Source organism: Delphinus delphis, chromosome 7 (genome assembly GCF_949987515.2).
Source record: "Delphinus delphis chromosome 7, mDelDel1.2, whole genome shotgun sequence".
In the NCBI taxonomy this organism is placed as follows: domain Eukaryota; kingdom Metazoa; phylum Chordata; class Mammalia; order Artiodactyla; family Delphinidae; genus Delphinus; species Delphinus delphis.
In genome coordinates this window covers 30,244,285-30,264,943 of record NC_082689.1, presented here as the reverse complement: position 1 = coordinate 30,264,943, position 20,659 = coordinate 30,244,285, and the positions used below count along the sequence as shown (strand labels likewise).

Genomic DNA, 20,659 nt, shown 5'->3' with positions numbered 1-20,659 from the left:
ACCCATCCGTCCATCCATCCATCCAAAGAAATCCATATTCCAGCCACAAATAGACTATACCAGGCACTGTGCTAAGTGCTGGGATAAAATAGCAAGTCAGATGGACACTGCCTCTGCCCTTGTGAAGATTACCAGGCCTTGGAGAAGTTGCTTGGCTGGGAAGCTGTTTGCACTGTCACTATAGTTATCCAAGGAACTTCCATAAACAGTTACAGAGCGTCCTCATTCTCAGCATAGGGAGGCATCAGAGACTTAGGGGGCATTTTTCCTAAGGGCAGGCATGAGAAGCACGGCAGCTTCTCATGATCTTTGCTGTTCGGAGGGAGCCCTCCCAGGAAGGTTTTGCCTATAGCTATCAGGAGAACACACGGGAAAATGTCACTGCCAGGAGTGAAACTCCAGTTGCTCCGATGCCCTGCAGCATCTTTTCAGACTATTGTTTGCTTTCCTTCTTTCAAGACTTGCAGCTCCTGTTGAGTAATCCTCCCTTGCACTACACACTGGTCCAGCTCTCATCCCCAGGGAAGAGCAAGCTGCTAGTTCCATGCTAGAGCAATGACTGCTTTCATGACACACGGCAGACAGCCTCGTGACCCACTGACAAGCCTGTCCTAGCTCTGATGCGACACGGCGACCTCTGCTCTGAGAAGGACGTCACAGAGCAGACAACAGGAAAGGGAGAATGACCACTTAGAAACTTCCAGGGAGTCCACAGAGGTTCTAACGCCCAACCCTAAGGCCATCTGTCACTATCTCTCCTCTGCTTCTCCAATAATGCTTCTCACCTTGCAGAGCTTCCAGAAAGTTCTCCTTTCTAGCCCGCATCCTGTTGATTGTAGTCCTCGTTTTGGGTCCTAATCATATACTTTCTCTGATTGCTCTCCACCTGTTTATGATACACATACACAGCATTGCGTACTCCTTTCGAATGCTTAATGGTGCTGAGCACATACTAAGTAGCCAATAAATGCTTACTGAATCAAATTTTACCGGTGTGTGCTGGCTAAATTTTGATCACGCAGAGATTGCCACTAAGAAACACTGTGGTCAGCAAAGGAATAACATCCAGCAATTTCCAAATGTGCTTGGTGTGGTGGGAGGGGAAGTGCCTCAAAATGTTGGCCCTCCTCATCGGGCAAAAGGTCAGGACGCGGTGCATAAGCTTAATTGCTTGGGCAGACTCTGCATGCCCTCTGACCCCTTGGTGACCTGAACCACTAAATACACAATGGAGTGAGGAACTGAGGGCAGGGGAAACAGCTCCGAGCTGAGACTTTGGCAACTAGGGCATCGAAAGTGAATTGGCTTGAATTGGACTGGAGCAGAGCGGAGTGGATTGGATTGGATTTAGCCGTTGTTCCTTTAAACCAGCATCCACTTTCACTATCCGAGGCAGGTCGTGGTTGAGTAAGAAGGGGTCGTGGTTCTAGATGTTCAGTCATTCCTTTAAGATAAACATAATCCTGTCTGTTCAGATTTGCAAAAAAAAAGAGAAAAGAAGAAAAAAAATCAAGTTCCAATTTCTAAAGGTGTCCAATGTAGTTCAAATATATTGAGTTCAACTGTCCAGGGGACGCAAACAGATACTGATCACCAACACCTGTGAGCGAATCACAGACACGGGTTGTGAGCTGAGGATTACACGTGTGTCCTTTGAAGAAAAAGCCAGATGCAGCCCTGTGTCAAGAGAGTCAAGGCCCCCTTCCTTCTCCGCCTGTCTTCCTCAGGTGGACCTACGTTTTCTAACCGTGCTCACGGCCATTGCGACGCAGGGAGCGATTTCCAGGGAAACCCAGAATGGCTACTATGTCAAATCCTACAAGCTGGAGGTGAGCACTAATGGTGAAGACTGGATGGTGTACCGGCACGGCAAGAACCACAAGGTAAACCCGTTTCCCCGCTGCCTGGGCACGCCGGGGTGGGGCAGGCGGGCTGGCACAAGAAGGGCTGCAGAGCCACCGCACATGGCCAAGGAGGCCTTGTTCCCTGAGGCTCCAGTAATTGATGGAGGCATCAGAATGCTGGCCCTGCAAATATTCTTTCTTATGCTAAAGTGATTGGAAAACACCTTTGTCTCTCCGACAGCCTGGCTGCTGTCACATTGCACAGCAGAGAGAGAAAGAGAGCTTGCACGGTGCTCTCTGACTGCAAATGAAGGAGAAAATGTGTTCCCCGTCTGAGTCTCCCCATACAGGATTCATTGAGCATTTATGGCCTGAGTCCCTTCCACGTGCTGGGTTAAGAATCACAAAACATCATGAGACTGCCGTTCGGGAGTTACCGAGGTCTGGGAGTAAAAGGGCACAGATCCTGAGAGGGAATCACAATGTCCCGAAGAAGAAAGAGGATAATAAGTAATGAGGAGAAATTCGGTGTGTCGGGGATGGGATCTGAACTGGCAGTCGTGTGGCAGCGAGGCATTGAGTTCGCTCGGCTGGTGCCTTCGTGTCTGGGGCTCTCGGAGGTGTGTCCGCACGGGCGATGTGGGGCTTTTGTTGTACATGTGGACGAATGTCTGGCACTCCGCTTTCCTAGGACACGTGGCACTCTGGCGGTGATCAGGCCCGCAGCTGGCGCCCGCAAGGTGCATACTGGGTGTTAGACTCAGCATATGGGGGGCTTATTGGAAACGGCTGGTTGTCTCACGTGGGCAGGGCAAGAACTCCATTCGTTGTGGGTTGGCTCTCGGGTCTCAAAGGAGAGCGTCATCCTTCCCAGTGGAATCGGGAACTGAGGGAAAGGGTCTCTCCTCTTACTGCCACAGTCCCAGCAGCCCCCTGGTCGGTCAGGTGTGAATTATCAAAAGGCGACACAGGTGGTCCAACCTGGAGAAGCCAAAGGTCTTTTCCAAACAGGGCCCCCTTGGCTCCTGTCACTGCCCCAAGGCAGCTTGCTCTTGCTGGTGTAACTGGAAACTTTGGACCCAGAAAATCCTAAACTATAACGTTGGCACTGTTTCACTTGGGAAATCTGAGTTTTTAAAGGAGTGGATTTTAAAAAATTAAGATCGCCATAGTAACATGGCACAATTCATCTGAAATCATGGCTTCTAGATATTACCAGGTGTCTCTCTCTCTCTTTCTCTCCCTCTCTCTCTCTCTCTCTCTCTCTCTCTCTCTCTCACACACACACACACACACACACACACACATCCCATTTCACAGATAAAGTGAGAGACTTAGCAATTGAAAGACTTCCCCATCTTGACGAGTTGAGCCAGGGCTGGTTTCTCATTGCCTGCCTTTGTTTCAGGAAGAGTTACCAAATGTCACTTGGACATGGCAGGCCAGAGTCTGGCATGGGCTGCTGGGAGCACCCTGGACTGAGTCCTCATCCCAGCCTGCTCTGTTTCATACCCTTTCTCTCCAGCCTCCCTTTTCAGTAAGAAACTGGTAGAACCCAGAAGGTCAGCCAGGCGGGCGAGGGCCAGCAGCTGGGTCGGGGTGGGTACGGGGGAGGGGGAAGAGATTCCCCCAACCGTCTCCCTGTCTAGGCTCAATGACTAAGCACCACTGGCCGGAGGGATACTGTAGCATAAGCCAATTTTGAAAGCGTGCAGATGGACCGGGATGCTATTTAAAACACCATTTGCTGGAAATCTGCTTTTGGAAATACCTTAGCACTGCACATTTGGATAGAATGCTGTCCTCCCTGGCTTTATCCCTGGTATTCGTTCTGCAGGGAAGACATCCCTGAGGATGGAATTTAGCTCTCTGGGCTCCTTTAGAACCATTCTTCTCAACTTCTTCATATCAGATACATCCTCCTCTCTCTCTCTTTTTTTTAAAAAATACATGTTACATGTTATTTTATTTTTTAATTTAATTTAATTAATTTATTTATATTTTTGGCTGCGTCGGGTCTTAGTTGCGGTATGTGGGATCTTAGTTCCCTTACCAGGGATCGAACCCAAGTCCCTGCATTGGAAGGTGGATTCTTAACCACTGGACCACCAGGGAAGTCCCCCTCTCTATTTTCTCTCTCTCTCTCTCTCTCTCTCTCTCTCCCCCTCTCTCTCTCCCTCTCTCTCTCCCTCTCTCTCTCCCTCTCTCTCTCTCTCTCTCTCTCTCTCTCTCTCTCTCTCTCTCCCCCTCTCTCTCTCTCCCTCTCTCTCTCTCTCTCTCTCTCTCTCTCTCTCTCCCCCTCCCTCCCTCCCTCCCTCCCTCTCTCTCTCTCTCTCTCTCTCTCTCTCTCTCTCTCTCTCTCTCCTTTGCCTCCTCTTCTCACCCGTGGCTAGATTTCTTTCCCTAGGAGCCAAGGGGTAATTTCATTTTTATTTTGTTGTTGTTGTTGTTTGGCTTTTTAGCGAATCAGTCCTGTGCACATAAAGGATGCCTGGGCAGAGGAAAAGCCCTTTCTGTCCCCATTAGAAATTCATTCTCTTGGTCCCTAGAAGGAGGCAGGAGAATGGAAAGCCTGACAATTAAGCATCGCCCCCGCTCCCCCCCTCCAGCCCCACATGCTCCCTCGTCCTCCCTCGGGTGTGGCAGGCAGCTAGGAGACCTGCCAGGTTCTCGCCTCCGGGGGTGATCTCTGCTGCTCCTTCATTAGCAGATCTACTCCCAGCCGACTGTATTTCATGTGCAGATTCCGCACCGTTCATGGCGCGTCAGCGCGGCTCTCTGGCTGTTCGGGTTGAAATAGTTGAGTGAACCGTGCCAAATAGATTTGTCAAGTCTGTTGCAGTTTGATTCGATGCCATGAACGGGAGGCGGGGTGAGGAGGGGACTTGGGGGCAGTGCGGGGAGAGGCTTCGTCTGCGCCCCGGGCGCTACCACTGAGCTTCTCTTTGTAGCTGCGGGATGGTGGGCGCTGTGCTCGTGGTGCTCAGTGGTGGGCTTGAAAGCAGAATTCAGCCAGCAGGACCTGTGAGCAAAGCCCAGCAGAGGTGGAGGCAACAGGCTGCTCTACTCCGTGGGGCAGGGGGAGGGTTTGCAGACACGAACCAGGGCACAGGGCGTGAGGAGGGGATGGTGATGTTTGGGGCAGAAATGTCGGAACTTGATTTCAATCCCCTGGTCACTGTCAACACCAGTGCAGTATACCAAAGACCAGGGAATTGGGGAAGTCAGAGAAAAACACGATTAATGAGCACTCAGGGTAGTGGAGGATGGCTGTGCTATTCCCTTGCAAAACAGTATTTACAGTTTGGACCCAGACTGGGCTGAGGCAAGGCCTGAGCCTATGGGGGGAAGACTTCCTCGTGGCCGGGAAGCAAGGATGACCGAGGAACTCTTTTGCAGCCTCCCACAGCCTGTGAGCAGCCTCTTCTTAGTCTCTTTCCATCCAACAGGTAACGATGAGGCTGCCGATGAGAAAGGCATTACGCTGTGGCCGGGAGTGTTGCAGATGTCCTCCTGGCAAAACACAGCCCAGTTACGCAGGCCACATGTACAGCACATCTCCAAATCCTCATCCAACTCCACATGCCATAGAAAACAGAACCTATGGGCTTCCCTGGTGGCGCAGTGGTTGAGAGTCCGCCTGCCGATGCAGGGGACACGGGTTCGTGCCCCGGTCCGGGAAGATCCCACATGCCGCGGAGCGGCTGGGCCCGTGAGCCATGGCCGCTCAGCCTGCGCGTCCAGAGCCTGTGCTCCGCAACGGGAGAGGCCACAGCAGTGAGAGGCCCGCGTACCGCAAAAAAAAAAAAAAAAAAGGAACCTATGATTTTCATTTGGGAGGACCCTCCTTACACGTATTTATGGAGTAACCACAGGCAGAGAGCTCTTCTGCCTGTTAGAGCCCATGTCCAGTCCACGTGCCCCCTTACATTATACAAATTGCTTCACATATATTTCTTCAGAAACCACAAGCATAAACTACTGCTTTGGTTTCGCCAGCTGTTTTAATAACACCCCAAACATAGACATAGTGTTGTAAATACAGTAGTAGAAGGTTCGTGTGTGTGTCTGTAATTACAGGCACAATTATGAACACACGGACCAAGGGAGGGGTGTGGAGAAAGATGGGCGGAGCTGGAAGGCAGGAGGCCTTGGCCGGGGTCCTGCTCACCTCTGAGATGCTGCTTCCGTGAGTCTGCACTGGAGGCAGTGAGACTGAGGCTGGTGTCAGGGCAGGAGGATAGAGGCCATGCCCTTATATGTCTAAGCAAAAGCCCTTGATTTCGGTTCTCCTTTATTCGGTAGGCATGGGCATCTTTCTTGCTGACACTGCTCTGGTCACCTTGCTCTTAGTCACAGTGTTGCTAGGCTGTTCTGACGTATTTGGAAGAAATCCCGGCTAAAAGAAAGGGTCTGTCGGATGCTACCTGTGTCCTGATGGCCAGATTGAGGATGGGAGGGTGAGGACGGAGATCAGGTAAGGTTTGGGTCCAAGAGTTTTCAGAATTACCCTGTAATGAGTAACAGAAATGCACTAAGGTCATCATTTTAATGTAATGATGACTTCCAAGGGGCTTGGAGAACCCTCAGGCACTGGCCCATTTGCTTCAGAATTTAACAGTGTTTCAGACTGTGGAATTGAAGCTCTCAAGGCAAAGTAATTTGCCCCAGGGACATGGGGAACCGTGGAGTCCCTTGGAAGGCACCGGTCACCAGGCTTTGACTTCAGACCGGTGTTTCCATAATCTGATCCAGGTCTGGCTCACCATCTTGCCTCCAGAGGGAAATTGGCTTCCTCCATGTTCCGTCCACGGGTCGAGAGGTGTGCATATTCATGGAGATCTGAAGTCAAGTCGGTTTGGTGGGCATGGCTCCTAGCACGGGCTCAGCATTTTGGATTTGGGGCCCCATCATAGAATCCTGAGATGTAGCGTTGAACGAAGCTGCTTTGCGTTTGATTTGGCCACGTCCCTCCAGAACAAATAACCCCCCGCTTCAAAAATCCTCTGTACTACATTTATTTTCCAAATTAAAATGAATTGTTGTGAAAGCCATTTGAGAATTTAAAACCCTCTGTGAAATGATCAGAGACTTAAGAGGAGAGAGAGTGGTGTCATAAAACCACACCCCCAAACCAGTCGGCTAACAGTTAGAGCCACGTGGCCAGACCTTCCAGGATGACGCACTACGCGACCTTGGAAATTTCTCTTCCCAGCTCCGTGCCTCAGTGTTTCCGCCTGCCCTAATGGAATGGTGCTGTAGCTACTGTTGGCAGAGCACTTTGGGATCCATGGCTGGAAGGCTCTCTGCAGATATAACTAATGTATTAGACCCGCAGAGCTCTTCTTGAACAGAAGGAAGTTATCAATTTAAAAAGTAACAAGGGATCTCCCATGGGATATTTACTGCCTCCTTTAAAGTCATAGGTCTGGAAAGGACCTGGTGAGTCATCCAGACTTCTCCCTGCATCTGATGGGGCCTGTGCTTGGGCTGCCTCAGATTAATGGTACCCCTCATTCTTCAGTTAGGAGTGCAATTATTCCTCCAATGAAAATTTTTAGGTTTTCAAAAAATACCTTTTTTTTAAGCTTCCTGGTGGATGACTGGTTTTTCCTTTTCCTTTTCCTTTTTTTTTTTTTTTTTTTTGCGATACGCGGGCCACTGTTGTGGCCTCTCCCGTTGCGGAGCACAGGCTCCGAACGCGCAGGCTCAGCGGCCATGGCTCACGGGCCCAGCCGCTCTGCGGCATGTGGGATCTTCCTGGATCGGGGCACGAACCCGTGTCCCCTGCGTCGGCAGACGGACTCAACCACTGTGCCACCAGAGAAGCCCCCTTTTCCTTTTTATTGTAATAATTTTGTTTACTGTCTATAAGATTAAGACAATGACTCAAACCATCAGCTAGCACTGGGCATCAGACTTTAGAAGTCATGGATGTGATTGCATCGTCTAGGGTTATATATGTTTAGAAGAGGGCTGATGACCTTTTCAAATTCAAGTCCCCCCAGTTTATCTGTTCCCCTCAGTTATAACCAAGAATAATCCAGGGCCCTCGGTAATTAAGTTTGTCCCTTATCCATTTGCCATGGGATGAGCTCAGACCTTTAGCCTTTCCACTTAGGAAGCTCCAGGGAAATTTTCATTATACACAAGCTTGGAACCTTTTCTCCATCAGGCCCCCATGGCTGGCTTCACCCAACTCCCATGGGTGCTGAATCGTCTCCGGGAGCTGAGGCCAGCCTCCCTGGTGCTTACAGCCTTGATGCTAAATTCCTCGTGCTTCCCAGGCCCCACTGTACGTAGGGGCCAGTGGGGCAGAGCAGATAGCAGGGTATGTGGAATGGCGCCGTGATTTTGCTTGGGCTGTGAAAACACACGCTTTGCCCTAACCTCAGCATCCCTAGATGAGCAGTGGGGTGAACGCCTCTCCAGGCGGACTGTCAGGTTCTTTGCCATCACCGGTTCCCTGCTCTGTGCTTTCCTGAAATTTCACCCGGAAAAGGAGTGCAGGTGGCAGGTAGCTTCAGCAACCTCATTCCCCGTAGCTTTTCTGATCTCTTTTCCCCACCTGGAAGTTAAAGGTGCCTCCTTAAATAATGTGGCGGTGTCTTTGTAGGAGGTTTTCAGTGTGGAGGCCCTTCCCACCCAGGTAGAATGTGTGTTTCTGCCCCACCTTCACAGGAGGACTTCCGGCCCCTCGTTGCTCTGATGCTCCACTCTCTCCCATACCACCTCTCCTCCAGCCCCAAATCCCTGAGCTGCCCTCCTCGCCTCTCCTCCCTCATGCTTTTCTGTCTCAAATCCTGAAACCCTGATCCTGTTAGTATGCTGTGTTCCAGGGCTCAGTGTCTCGTGGGGGTAACGTAATCCCGCAGTAAATCTAACGGCCCCCGCCAGGCACACACAGAGGGGGATGTGCACATCCCAGCACCTCAGCCCCCACCCCCAGAAAGAAAGCGGTCTCCCTGCCCTACAGCCCCCGACCAGCTCCTGCTTGCTTCTCTATCTCCTCCCTCACATCAGCAAAACTGCTTGATGACGAAAGCAGCCCTGAAGTGAAGGAGGAGGAGACAGGAGGGCATCATGGTCATAAACGAGCATTTGGTGGCTAGGGAATTTCTCTGCCCTACCCGCATCCCTTCCCTCCCTTAAATTCTCTCTCTCTCTCTCTCTCTGTCTCTCATATGTGTGTGTGTGTGTATATATATATATATATATATATATATATATATATATATACACACACACACATACATGAGAGAGACATCCTTTCTGATTCTGTATCTGGCTAAGTTCCCACATTCACTAGAATAAGAGCAGCTTTAAAAAATTTTTATAGTCTTTAAGGAAGAGTTTTAAGAGAGAAATGTCAGGACCATGATTTACAAACAGGAAAAAAAAGGTCCATTACCTTAGCATCATTTCCCGAGTGCAGCATTCACCCTCACCCACACCTGTTTGGTGCAACAAATTAATTAAACAGAATGGCATTCATTGATTAACAATTTATTTCTACGTGTAGCCCCAATGGCTAGCTTTAGAGAAAATGCAAGGGGAGGAGGTGGGAGTGGGAGGGCTGGGACTAGGTTCTGCAGTGAGGATGAGTCGGTACCATTGTTTCTGAGACAGATTTTTTAAATGCGCTCCTGGTTTCCCCCGTCTCTGCCCTCGACTCCTGTCATCTCTCTTCTCTGCCTGCTTTGTTCTCCTCCTTCAGTGTCTGTGCCAGGGAGATTGAAAAGGAGAACTTTGGATGTGACGCAACATGTATTAGTGGAGAGAAATATTTATTCTTTAAAAAAGGAAGAAGAAGGTCTCCTGCACAATTTCTACCTCAGGGCTCCAACACTATGTTGTCTTTGAAAAATTTCCTGCTTCTCTGCAATCCCTGGAGCTGGCCACGTTCAGATATTTACAGCAAAATAGAAATAAACTATAGGTCACAGCATAGGGAATGAAGAGACAGGCATGCGCAGGTGCAATACTGAAGCCCTATCAGGAGGGAGGCTGTGCACAGAATGAGGGCCTGCCTCGTGGCGGGAGGTTAAACAGCCAGGAACACTGTGCGGCTGCACCGTGTCCTTCCGCCAAGGAGCTCAAAGACTGACGGACATGGAGCATCTATACCGGCCTGGGCACCCGGATGTTGATGGCAGAGATGAACGGTGTATGGGAGAGGGATGTAGGGCTGGCAGAGAATCCCCCCACATAGCGGCCTCCAAGGTAGGCCGTGAAACACTCACTGTTCTCAGCAGTGCCTGCGTCACTGCATACTCTTCAAAGAGGACTTTGGAAGGGGTCAGCAGGGAGAGGTGGTGGACTAGAAATGGGGTGAAAGAGAAAAGATGACCTCAGTGATGCTTTCTGGCTAGATGTTTCTTCTCAAAGTTTATATATTATTTTCTTTAATGTGTTTTTTACATAGTATTAGAGTCCATGCCTTACGAGCTCACAGGAGTGGTCACAACATGTTGATTTTCTTTTCCTGGGGGGAGAAGATGGCGGAGGGGGGTGAAGTTGTAGATAATAACCAAATTGGGATATTGGAAAGCAGCCAATTTAACTGGCAGATGCCCCCCTCCCCCCTGAGGTGCAAATCAGAAAATGCATGACGTGCTGCTGGTTTCTGATTCTGTCTTACTGAAAATAAACCAAAGGTCTCAGAAATCAATTGGAAAGTGTTGGATTATGTTCAGAATTCAGCAAGGCACCAAATGGATTATCCAAACCACTTCTTGTCCTGAATTGTTTTTTAAACTTGGTTTATAGAAGTGTACTTGAAGAAATCTTTATGTTCAACATAGCTTCATAAATATATATATATATATATATATATATATATATAAGTCATTACAACATTATCAACGCTATCCCCACCTCTTAAGAAGGTTAGGGTCACTTTGAACACACCTCTGGTTTTCCTTTGGGCAGGAAAGCAACCATATTAACATTTCTCTTTTAAAGTTAACAAAACTGTATACCATGTGTGACATGCAGCTCTTAAAGCAGATGTTAAAATGTGATCACCACGTTTGATATACGTCTATCTGGGGACGCCATACGCTGACGGGCCGCTGAGTTTTCTCAGCAACATGGACTCCTCACTGCAAAGTCATGGCCTGAAAATTCCTGGCCTCGAGGTGGGACTTGAGAGTCAGTGGCTTTCAGAACTTGAACTTCCCCAGTTGAACAAAGACCTATTTATTGCTTGTGACGTGGCTTCCAGTCCAATATCTGTCCTTGGTATCGTGCAGGCCCTGGAGCCAGCAGGGAGGGCTGGTAGAGTTTAATGTCTACCTGCAAGTGTGTTATCGACTTTATTTTCCTGAAGGAGAAATCAAGGTATCTAAGGTTTATTGATTGGCCTATAGTGATTCAGTGAGTCGGAAGGGAATAGGGAGTAAAACCAATTCCCTGGCATCATCTCCCAAGCACACAACCCCTTACCTTGCAATGGCAGGACTGGAAGTCAAGGTTCCATCTCAGAGAATTTGATCAGAAAATATATGAAGGGTGATTCTGAAACCACAGAAGCATTGAAAAAGTCATAAAGATGTATAATGTATGATAGCATTTACCAGCTATAAATAGGGCAGTGCAAGGAGAAAAAATAGAGACCTTGGAAATCCATTGGGTCAGGAGAAATAGAAACTGCTTAATATTTCATTAAAAATGGATCTTCTTAAATTGCACTTTGATATCTTTGGGCGAAAGACGATATGTAAGAACTAAGGTGTTGTTATGTATGACTCTTCGTTATTAATCATTTGGACTGTTATTGAACTAAAACATCAACAAGATATTTTCTCCCTCTGAGTGGGGCAGTCACCATGTGTTTTGGGCACTGTTTGAAGTATATGAAAATCCACTTCACTTGTCCACAAAAGCACTTTGGCTACAAGGGACAATGGTAACTAAAATGCCATGCTAGAAAGTGGACACTTCCGGGGCAGTTCTAAATGAGAAACTCTTGTGAAGAAAGCCTTAGAGTCTGGGGGCCAGAGCGGACCTTGCAAATCAGTTCATGCAATCCCCTCATTTAATGGAGGAGGAAATTGGGGCCTGGGGGAGGTACAGATATTTGCCCACACCTAGGAGCTAATTAACAGCAGAGTCTGGTTCCTGGTTCAGTGGTGTTTGGACTTTTTTTTCCCACTACACCCACCTCAGAGTGAGAGGTATACAAAAAGTTTATTAAAATAAGATGGTATTCCTTCAGCCAAGGGTCCAGAGAGCGGAAGGCAGATATGAGCCCAAGGTCAAGAGCAAACAAGACACCAAGAAGGACCTAGGCTTGGAAACGGGAAGGATAATTTGAGGTCACATTGAAAGAGGCTTCATTGGGTTCCAGGGGTGGGAGAAGAGTGAGCAAAACTGAATAGCAGAATGAAGGTCAATTTGAGCACCAGGTAGATGTCCTCAGGGACGTCAACCACGTGCCTGCCTCCCTTTCTGGCTGAGGCCATTGTAGACAGAGATCCAGGGGCTCACCCAAGCCTGTGGCCACACGCATCCATGGGAACACCAGCCCCTCCCCAGGTGTGTACCCACACGTGTGTGCCCCCCGTGCCCACGGGCAGCCGGCCTTCCCAAGGCAGTCCACAGGCAAAGTCGTTTCCTTACTAAGGCAGGAGAGGAAAGGTTTCTTGGTGTTGTCCGCCAAGGCTGAGAAATGAAGGGGTCAGATAAGATAAAACTGGATATTAAAAACACGAGACGTGCTGTGTTTCTAAACGGCACCAGCGTGGTGTGTACGCTGTGGATTAGCAGCTGTGTTAAAGTTCAGAGCCACTCAACACTCCAATTATATATTCACGTGGGAAACCAAGCCCCCGCCTCTGCCCCCTCGCTTACGGACGCCTCAGCATCTCCTGTTGGAGGTCACACACAGCCACCGTCACCATCCTCAGGGAGTAGGCCAGTGGGGACCCACCACTGCTCACAGCAGCCGTCTGAAATGAGCAGAGGGCTGCATTTGCTTCTTCCCTGCCAAAGCAAAACAAAACAAAACAAAGCAAAGAGCCTCTGCCTCACGCTGAATTCCCGCAGAACTGATTAATCTCTTTCCCTTGGATTCAGTTCCTCCATCCCTCTCCTCAGAGCTTCAGAGGAAGCCAAGGAACGGGCATGGCGAGGCTGAGATCGTGCTGGGCCCTGGGCCCTCCTGCCGGTGGCCCCTCCCCAGATTAGATCACAGAGGTTCAGGCGCCTCTCTCTTCCCCTAGGCCTTCTCCCAGGTGTCTGGAACTAACCCTCTTTCCTTCTGCTTTCGTGGTCCTTCTTCTTCCTCCGCTTTGTCTTCTCGCCCCTCTGTGTCCTCAATCACTATGCAGGAAGCAGCCAGACCGAAGCTGGGAGGGATAGGTGGGCACACAGTCCCGCCTTGGTTCTCCGTGCGGTCTGCAGGGAGCAGAGGAGGAAACTGGTGGACTGGGACCAGGACAGAGGCTCCCCAGGGGAGGAGAAGGAGCGGCAAGGCTGGTGCGGGAGGTCCCCTGGAATCAGTGGGCTCAACACCAGGAACGAGGGGTTGCAACTGAATACCGTGGTCCAGGGAAAACTTGTTTCCTCCTCTCCTTCCCTCTGTTTCTCTTAAACAGGCCACTTCCCCTCATTTGGCAAAAGCTATGATGGCTCTGAGCCTTCACCCCCACCGTCAGTGGGGGCTCTTAACAGCTCTAACTTTTGACCTTAGTAAGTGGGAAATATAGAAGGTTCAAGGTTGCCAAATGGCAGAGTTCCTGGTTACAGTTCCTGAGGAAGCAAGGACCACGTTGTTCATTAGCTCTAAGCTTCTGTGCTGCTCTTTGCTGTTACTCGGGTCATTGTACGTTGGGATTATGAACACCCTGGGAGCAAGCACATGACTGAACAGCAACTCTACTTCCATTCCACCCATGCTTGGGGACGACTCCTAGCCACCAACATAAACGCTGCAGATGTAGACGAGACGAGAGTCAAGGGAGAAAACCACAAGCCTGAAATCTAAAAATGTGGCAAGGGCTTGAGATCTGGACAGACATCTCTGAGCCTCAGTTTTTTCATCAATAAAGTGGAAATAATAGTACTTACTTCCCAGAATGTTGTAGGCCTAATTATGTTTACACAGTGTCTGGCTCAATGAGATTCCAATATACCATTTTCCCCATTCCCCTTATCCCAGGTCTGTCAGTGCCTAAACAGCTCACATGTTATAGGTGCCAGGAGCTGAAGGAGCTTGTCCCCCTACCCAGGAGAAATTGCTAGTTGTTGCAGAGTTGCCTGTGAGTGGACTTACGGTCACATGGTTGTTAGAGCTATGACAGGTATGATCTAGAAGCGATGGTTAGTTGGTCTTTCCCTTCACGCTTATCCAGGGAAACCAAGAGAAACTTACATATACTTGTTGCAGCTACTCTTTCCTTTTTTAATGGAGAACACAAAAAAGCCCAAAGCCGTTATTGATTTGGGCCATCTGGTAAGCTAGGACTTGCTCCTACCATGTTGGATTAGAAGCTACTCTGGAAAGCCTTTCCTCCCATAAGAGGTGCAGTGGTCAGATGGGGACAGGGATGGATTTCATTACAGGGCAGGGTCTACAGTGAGAGAAAGCCAGAGCAGGGCTCCAGCGGCCTGTCTGCAACCCTGACCCTACAACAAAGACCAGAAAGAACCAAGCAAGTGTTGACTGACACGGGGGCACCGGGGGTGGACAGCTCCCACCCTCTCACCCCTCCACGGAGCAGGGAGACCTCTAGGGAACTAACAGAAACAACTGTGAAGCACTTTCTGATTATAAAATACCCGGAACTCTTCCTCTAGGCCTGAAACCTGAGGAAAAGGGAGAGTCAAGTTCAAGCTAGTGAGAGAGGTCCACAACCCTAAAAGATGACATTGTCGCTCCATTTTTTGTTTGTTTGTTTTTTGTTTTGCGGTACGCGGGCCTCTCACTGTTGTGGCCTCTCCCGTTGCGGAGCACAGGCTCTGGACGCGCAGGCTCAGCAGCCACGGCTCAGGGGCCCAGCTGCTCCGCGGCATGTGGGATCTTCCTGGACCGGGGCACGAACCCGTGTCCCCTGCGTCGGCAGGCGGACTCTCAACCAATGCGCCACCAGGGAAGCCCTGTCGCTCCATTTTTAAAGGATATTCTACTTTCTTTTTCCCCTCCCTCCCTCCCTCTCTCCCTCCCTCTGTCTCTCTGTCTCTCTCTCTCTCTCTCTCTCTCTCTCTCTCTCTCTCTCTCTCGACTTCTGAAAGTGTTTTCCTTTCATGGTGCCTTCCTCTGCTGGCCCTCAGGCCCAGAGGCAAAATTTTCCTTCCCTCCAAAAGTTTTTGTGAAGACCATGTATTGCTTTCAACTTAGAGCAGTGTGAGAAATTACATTTTTTTCATGGTGTTTCTAAAACAGCACCAAACAACAAACCCACTGATTATTTCTAAGCTTAAGGGAAATAAAATTGAACAGACCTTTCCCTCTCCATCAGAGGCTGCGTGGCTCACCTGCATACGGAGATTTTGCTATAACATGGATTCGTGTGTGATGTTACAGGTCTTCCAAGCCAACAACGATGCCACGGAGGTGGTTCTGAATAAGCTGCACTCACCGCTGCTGACACGCTTCATCAGGGTCCGTCCACAGACCTGGCACTCGGGCATCGCCCTCCGCCTGGAGCTCTTCGGCTGCCGGGTCACAGGTGAAGTGGGGCTCCTGTGAGGTCGGGGGGCTCTGCGCCCCCTCCCAGCACTCTGCAAACGGCTTGATTGTACCACGTGACCTTAGCAGAAGGCTGGCTTTTACCTGTAACTCCCTGTATGGGTATTGAATGCACACTGACTCTAGACCCTGCCTTGCCGGCTACCATTTCTTCACGCACACTCCACTCACTCATTTGCTGCACAAATACTTATGGAAGGCCCACTGTGTGCCAGGCCACACATTGGGAGCTGGAAGTGAATAAGAGAAGGGAACAAGAAGATGGGGTCTCTGACATGCTGGAACTTTCAGGCGGGTAGGCAAGATAGATAATAAACAAATGTAAGTACAGGGGTAATTATACACTAAGATGCGTGTGTGAAGGAAAAGGACAGGATGCTCTGAGAGTGAGTGAGGGGACCTCACTGAGTGTTGATTGAAAGTTTGGGGACAGCCTTTCTGAGGATGTGACACTTAAACTCGGGGATGAGTAAAGAGTAGTCTGATGGTGACTGAGGGGAAGAGCATTTTGGGTAGAGGGAACAGCATGTTCCAGGATGCTGGCAGGACGCAAGGCAGTAAAGAGCTGTGGTAACACATGTGAAATTAAGATCTGGTCCCAGGAACGGTTCCATGTAGTTCGGGAAATAATCCCCTGAGCTCAGCCTAGCTGAGCTCCCCTGCACTCACTGCCCCTAGGAGGATCAGTAGGGACTGTGTCACCAAGGATGTGAGAGTCTTTGGCTAACAACATGAGACACTCGGCCATGCCAGGCACCATGCTGAGATCTTTTATATTGTAACTAACAGAACCCATGCAACAACCCCCAAGAGGTAAATACTGCTGTTAGCCCTCCTTTAGGCCTGGGGAAACTGAGGCACAGAGCACTTCGATTATTTTCCCAAAGTCAAGCAGCTAGTAAGTGACAAAGCAAATGGGAATCCAGCTAGCCCAGCTGGGCTCTTAACCACAGCGCTATCCCACCTTGAAATGCAGAGAAATCAGTGCTGACTTCAAAGTGTTGATAGTCAGGTTCTTCGACAGTTCCCTACTGGTTGGGGGTACCCAGTTAGCAGGGTGCCAGCATGACCTCTTGTACCTTCCTCCCTCTCCGCAGACGCCCCCTGCTCCGACATGCTGGGGATGCTCTCGGGCCTCATTGCCGACTCCCAGATCTCTGCTTCCTCTACCCGCGAGTACCTCTGGAGCCCCAGTGCTGCCCGCCTGGTCAGCAGCCGCTCAGGCTGGTTCCCTCGGATCCCTCAGGCCCAGCCGGGCGAGGAGTGGCTCCAGGTAGACCTGGGAGCGCCCAAGACTGTGAAAGGCGTCATCATCCAGGGAGCCCGCGGAGGAGACAGCATCACCGCCGTGGAAGCCAGGGCGTTTGTGCGCAAGTTCAAAGTCGCCTACAGCCTAAATGGCAAAGACTGGGAGCACATCCAGGACCCCAGGACCCAGCAGCCGAAGGTAGGATGTTCCCGGAGGACTCCCTAACCTTGCCCCAAACAGGGAGGTTGATTTGGGGGATGTTGATTTCCCATCTAGATGGTCATCACCAACCCCTGCCCGTCAAACAAATACTAACTGAGAGATTACTTTGTGCCAAGCCCTCTGCTAAATGCCTTATTTTAGCCTTTACGACATCTCTAGAAGGTAGGTCCTTTCGTCCCTCCCATTTTAGAGATGACAAAACTGAGGCTTGATGTCATGCCAGGGTCATACAGTACCTGTGGTAGAGCCATGATTCAGACCCAAGTCTCACTCCAGAGCCCAAATGCCTAACCACTACTCAACACTGCCTTTCTACTGTCTTGGACACTCTTTCTACCCTGTTTCAGATAAAGTGTCCTTGGAACTGGCCAGACATCCAAAGGGGATGTGGTTTTTGGAGGCTCAACTGTAGAAACTAGTGACTTACTTCCAAAAACAACTGTGTTTTTCTGAGTGTTGCTGCACTCCTTTGTATTTTCCTGGGCTTGACTACTTAGATCTTTCTTGCCTCTCACATGGAGGCTGGGAAGAGGCAAGAGAAACTAACTCCAGTCCAGAAGCGCAGGCCAGTGTAACACCCCCTTCTGCCCTCGGAGGAGTGAAGGTCAGCCCTCAACGAGGGGCACCGAGGAGCCCCAGGAAAGGGAGAGGACATCACAGCCCTGTCCCCCTCCAGGTTAATTGCCCAGTCAGCCAGGCGTTCCGATCCTCATTGCTAAGTTACTCCTCATTTTCCTCAGAAGAGCAGGGCCCCTAATAAGGAAGGGGTATCACATGTCTCTGTTTAGCAAATGTTTTCCACTCTTAATGCAGAGGCAAGGTCTGGGTTGGAGGTTTTGCAGTGCTGATGTAAACTCCCAGCTTATAATTCCAGCGGCTTGGAAAGGCTCAGTGCTTGGTAACTGGAACCTTCAGTGGATGGAGCAGAAGTCGGACCACTGGCTCCCCCAGGGACAGCTGACCCTGGCGCTTCTTTTTTTTTTTTTTTTTTTTTTGCGGTATGCGGGCCTCTCCCTGTTGTGGCCTCTCCCGTCACAGGCTCCGGACGCGCCGGCTCAGCGGCCATGGCTCACAGGCCCAGCTGCTCCGCGGCATGTGGGATCTTCCTGGACCGGGGCACGAACCCGTGTCCCCTGCGTCGGCAGGTGGACTCTCAACCACTGCGCCACCAGGGAAGCCCCACCCTGGCTCTTCTTGACTATTCTGGGGGCCTTGGAAAGGAGATGATCTTAGCCAGGGTCAGAGCCTGCCCTCCCCGTGACAGTGCCCCCCTTTTGGAATTGTGGGCATCCTGCAAAATGAGTTGGCTCTGCCTCATTCCTAGATGCTAATCAGCTACAGCCCCTGGCACACCTGCACACCAACAGTCCCCTAAGTCACTGGTTCACAGGTACGCTCTGGGTTGGGTCCCCCACCCGGCTTCAGCCAGGGCAGCCCCACTGTCATCCATTTTATGAGGTGTGGCTTTAGGTGAGGTTTCTTTTGACAGAATTTCTTCCACTAAACCAAGGTTGGGGGAACACAGTCTTAGATTATCAGGGTGTGACCAGTGGAAATTGTCATTAGCCTAGAAAAGGGATGGTCACTTTCCCTTCAGCCTCTCAGTGACCTGGCATTTTCTAAACCTAGACTTTCAAGCTGGGACTTTCTAAATCTAGACTTTTAAGCATCTGGGAAAGAACTTCTTTTTCTAGTAAACCGAGAACTTCAGAACAGGCAAGACAGCCTAAATGCCCTTCACTCCTCTCCAGCCAAATCCAGCTTAAGACTCACGCAGAGCCGAATTCTGAGTCCTCAGTTTCACTCCAAGGATAGAGAACAGAACCCAGCAATTGCCACTTTCATCTGCTCCCCATCTGCCGTGTTTCTCCCAAATGAATAAAAACCTTGGTCTGAGAATGGGGCTCCCACGGACCAAAACGGGCAGTGACCATGAATTAACTCTGAAGCTGCCTTCCGGTTGGATGTGAGGGGTGAGGTGGGAAGGGGAGGAGGAAGGAGCAGAAGGGAGGAGTGAGGAGGGCTCCCACCTAAGAAGGGCTGAGCAGCCTGTCTCCCCTGCAGCTGTTTGAAGGGAACATGCACTACGACACCCCTGACATCCGGAGGTTTGACCCTGTCCTGGCGCAGTACGTGCGGGTGTACCCTGAGAGGTGGTCCCCTGCGGGCATTGGGATGCGACTGGAGGTGCTGGGCTGTGACTGGACAGGTAAGGCCCTCTTTCCGCTGTGGGTCTCACTCACATGGTCTCATGACCCCGGCTTCCTGGGATGGCCTGGGAGGAGGTCAGACCACGACGGGGATGGGGCAGAGGGGCAGCCATCCCTGGGGTGAAGCCCCATCAGTTCAAAACGCTGCTGCCTCCTGCCTGCCCTGGGCTGCACTTTGTTCTGCCTCAAACCACCGGCACTGCGGCCTCTGGACTCAGGACAGCTCCTCGAGGGATGTGCTTTGTCATTTTTAAAGGATCATTTCAGTCCTCCAACCCCAGTCTCTCAAAAACAAATCATAACCACACACTGCCCACCCAAATTCAATTAGACCCTGACTCTTCAGGCCAGAGGGCTGTGGCTGTTGATTTAGGGAAGAAAAAAAAATGCTCATGATAATAAAGTAATCGGTTTATGTCTGAATCTGGCCTCCAGATGTCTGTGGCTAAGAGACTTCATTTTCATTTCGAAGCCACATCTGTAAAAGGCATTTATTTGCTCAGGAGGGACCCTGTTGCAGGGGAGCTGCCGAGAGCCCGACTTCTTCCCCGTGTGCCGCAGGAGGCTCGCTGGGCTCCACCCTGCGTCGCAGGCCCTGGGAGCACCTCCGAGTCTCCTGAACGAAGATGAGGCCCGCTGATCCTGGCCACCCTCCAGGTTTCCCGGGAAGCACCCCATCCACCCTTCCGAGTCGGGTCCGCCTCCCCTCCAGGCCCCGCCCTCCTCCCCGGGGCAGGGCTGGGACAGATCCCAGCTCAAGCGGGAGCCGGAGCCGGAGCCGGAGCCGGAGCTCGCTCGCTGCCTGCCAAACGGAGCTGGGGGTGGGGTGGGGTGAGGCAGCAGGCAGGAGCCCGGCCCCAGGTATCTCCATTTTCCTGTCTGTGCCGTACCTGTCAGCAGCTCACCCAGCAGGGGATCGTGGAGGATTAGTAAGAGCATGTCGGAGAAGTGCTTTCGGCTCCCGGGGAGAAAAGTGCTGCCTGTGTGCCGTTATGATGGCGCCGAGGAAGTGTCCCGTTGAGGCACGGAGGCTGGGAATCGGGCCCAAATTAGCCTTTCTCACCTTTCAATGGAAGGCAGCCCCAGTGAACATATTTTAGTGGGAAGACACTTTACTCCCCATCACGGAGTGAGGCAAGGTTCCCTGCAGCCTGCTGAGTGTTCCTCACCTGTCCTCTTGCAGGAGCTGAAAACTGCCCTCCAACAGTGACACAAGCTGGCTTCTTCTGGCCAGAATCAGAGGCTTAGAGATTCAGGGGCCCCGAGGGCTTCTAGGCCAGTGGCTTTCAAACGTTTCTGAACACCATCCACAATTTAAAATAAATTTATATCACGAGCCACTCGACTTACAAGCATGCGTGCACACAAGCACACACACACGTGTGTGCTTATGGGATATAGCATATCATGAAGCACCTGGACTCGGGGGACAGATCGCCAA

General features: G+C 50.7%; 1 protein-coding gene across 2 annotated transcripts in view; it reads left to right on the top strand.

The window, feature by feature from the left end:
• NRP2 (neuropilin 2) overlaps positions 1–20,659 on the top strand; it is a 115,363-nt gene that overhangs the window by 44,240 nt on the left and 50,464 nt on the right. For both annotated transcript variants that reach the window (XM_060016241.1, XM_060016242.1), the window contains exons 7-10: positions 1,728–1,883; positions 15,373–15,517; positions 16,635–16,984; positions 19,073–19,217. In XM_060016241.1, the coding sequence (XP_059872224.1) occupies positions 1,728–1,883; positions 15,373–15,517; positions 16,635–16,984; positions 19,073–19,217 (796 nt within the window). The remainder of the gene's footprint in view (positions 1–1,727; positions 1,884–15,372; positions 15,518–16,634; positions 16,985–19,072; positions 19,218–20,659) is intronic.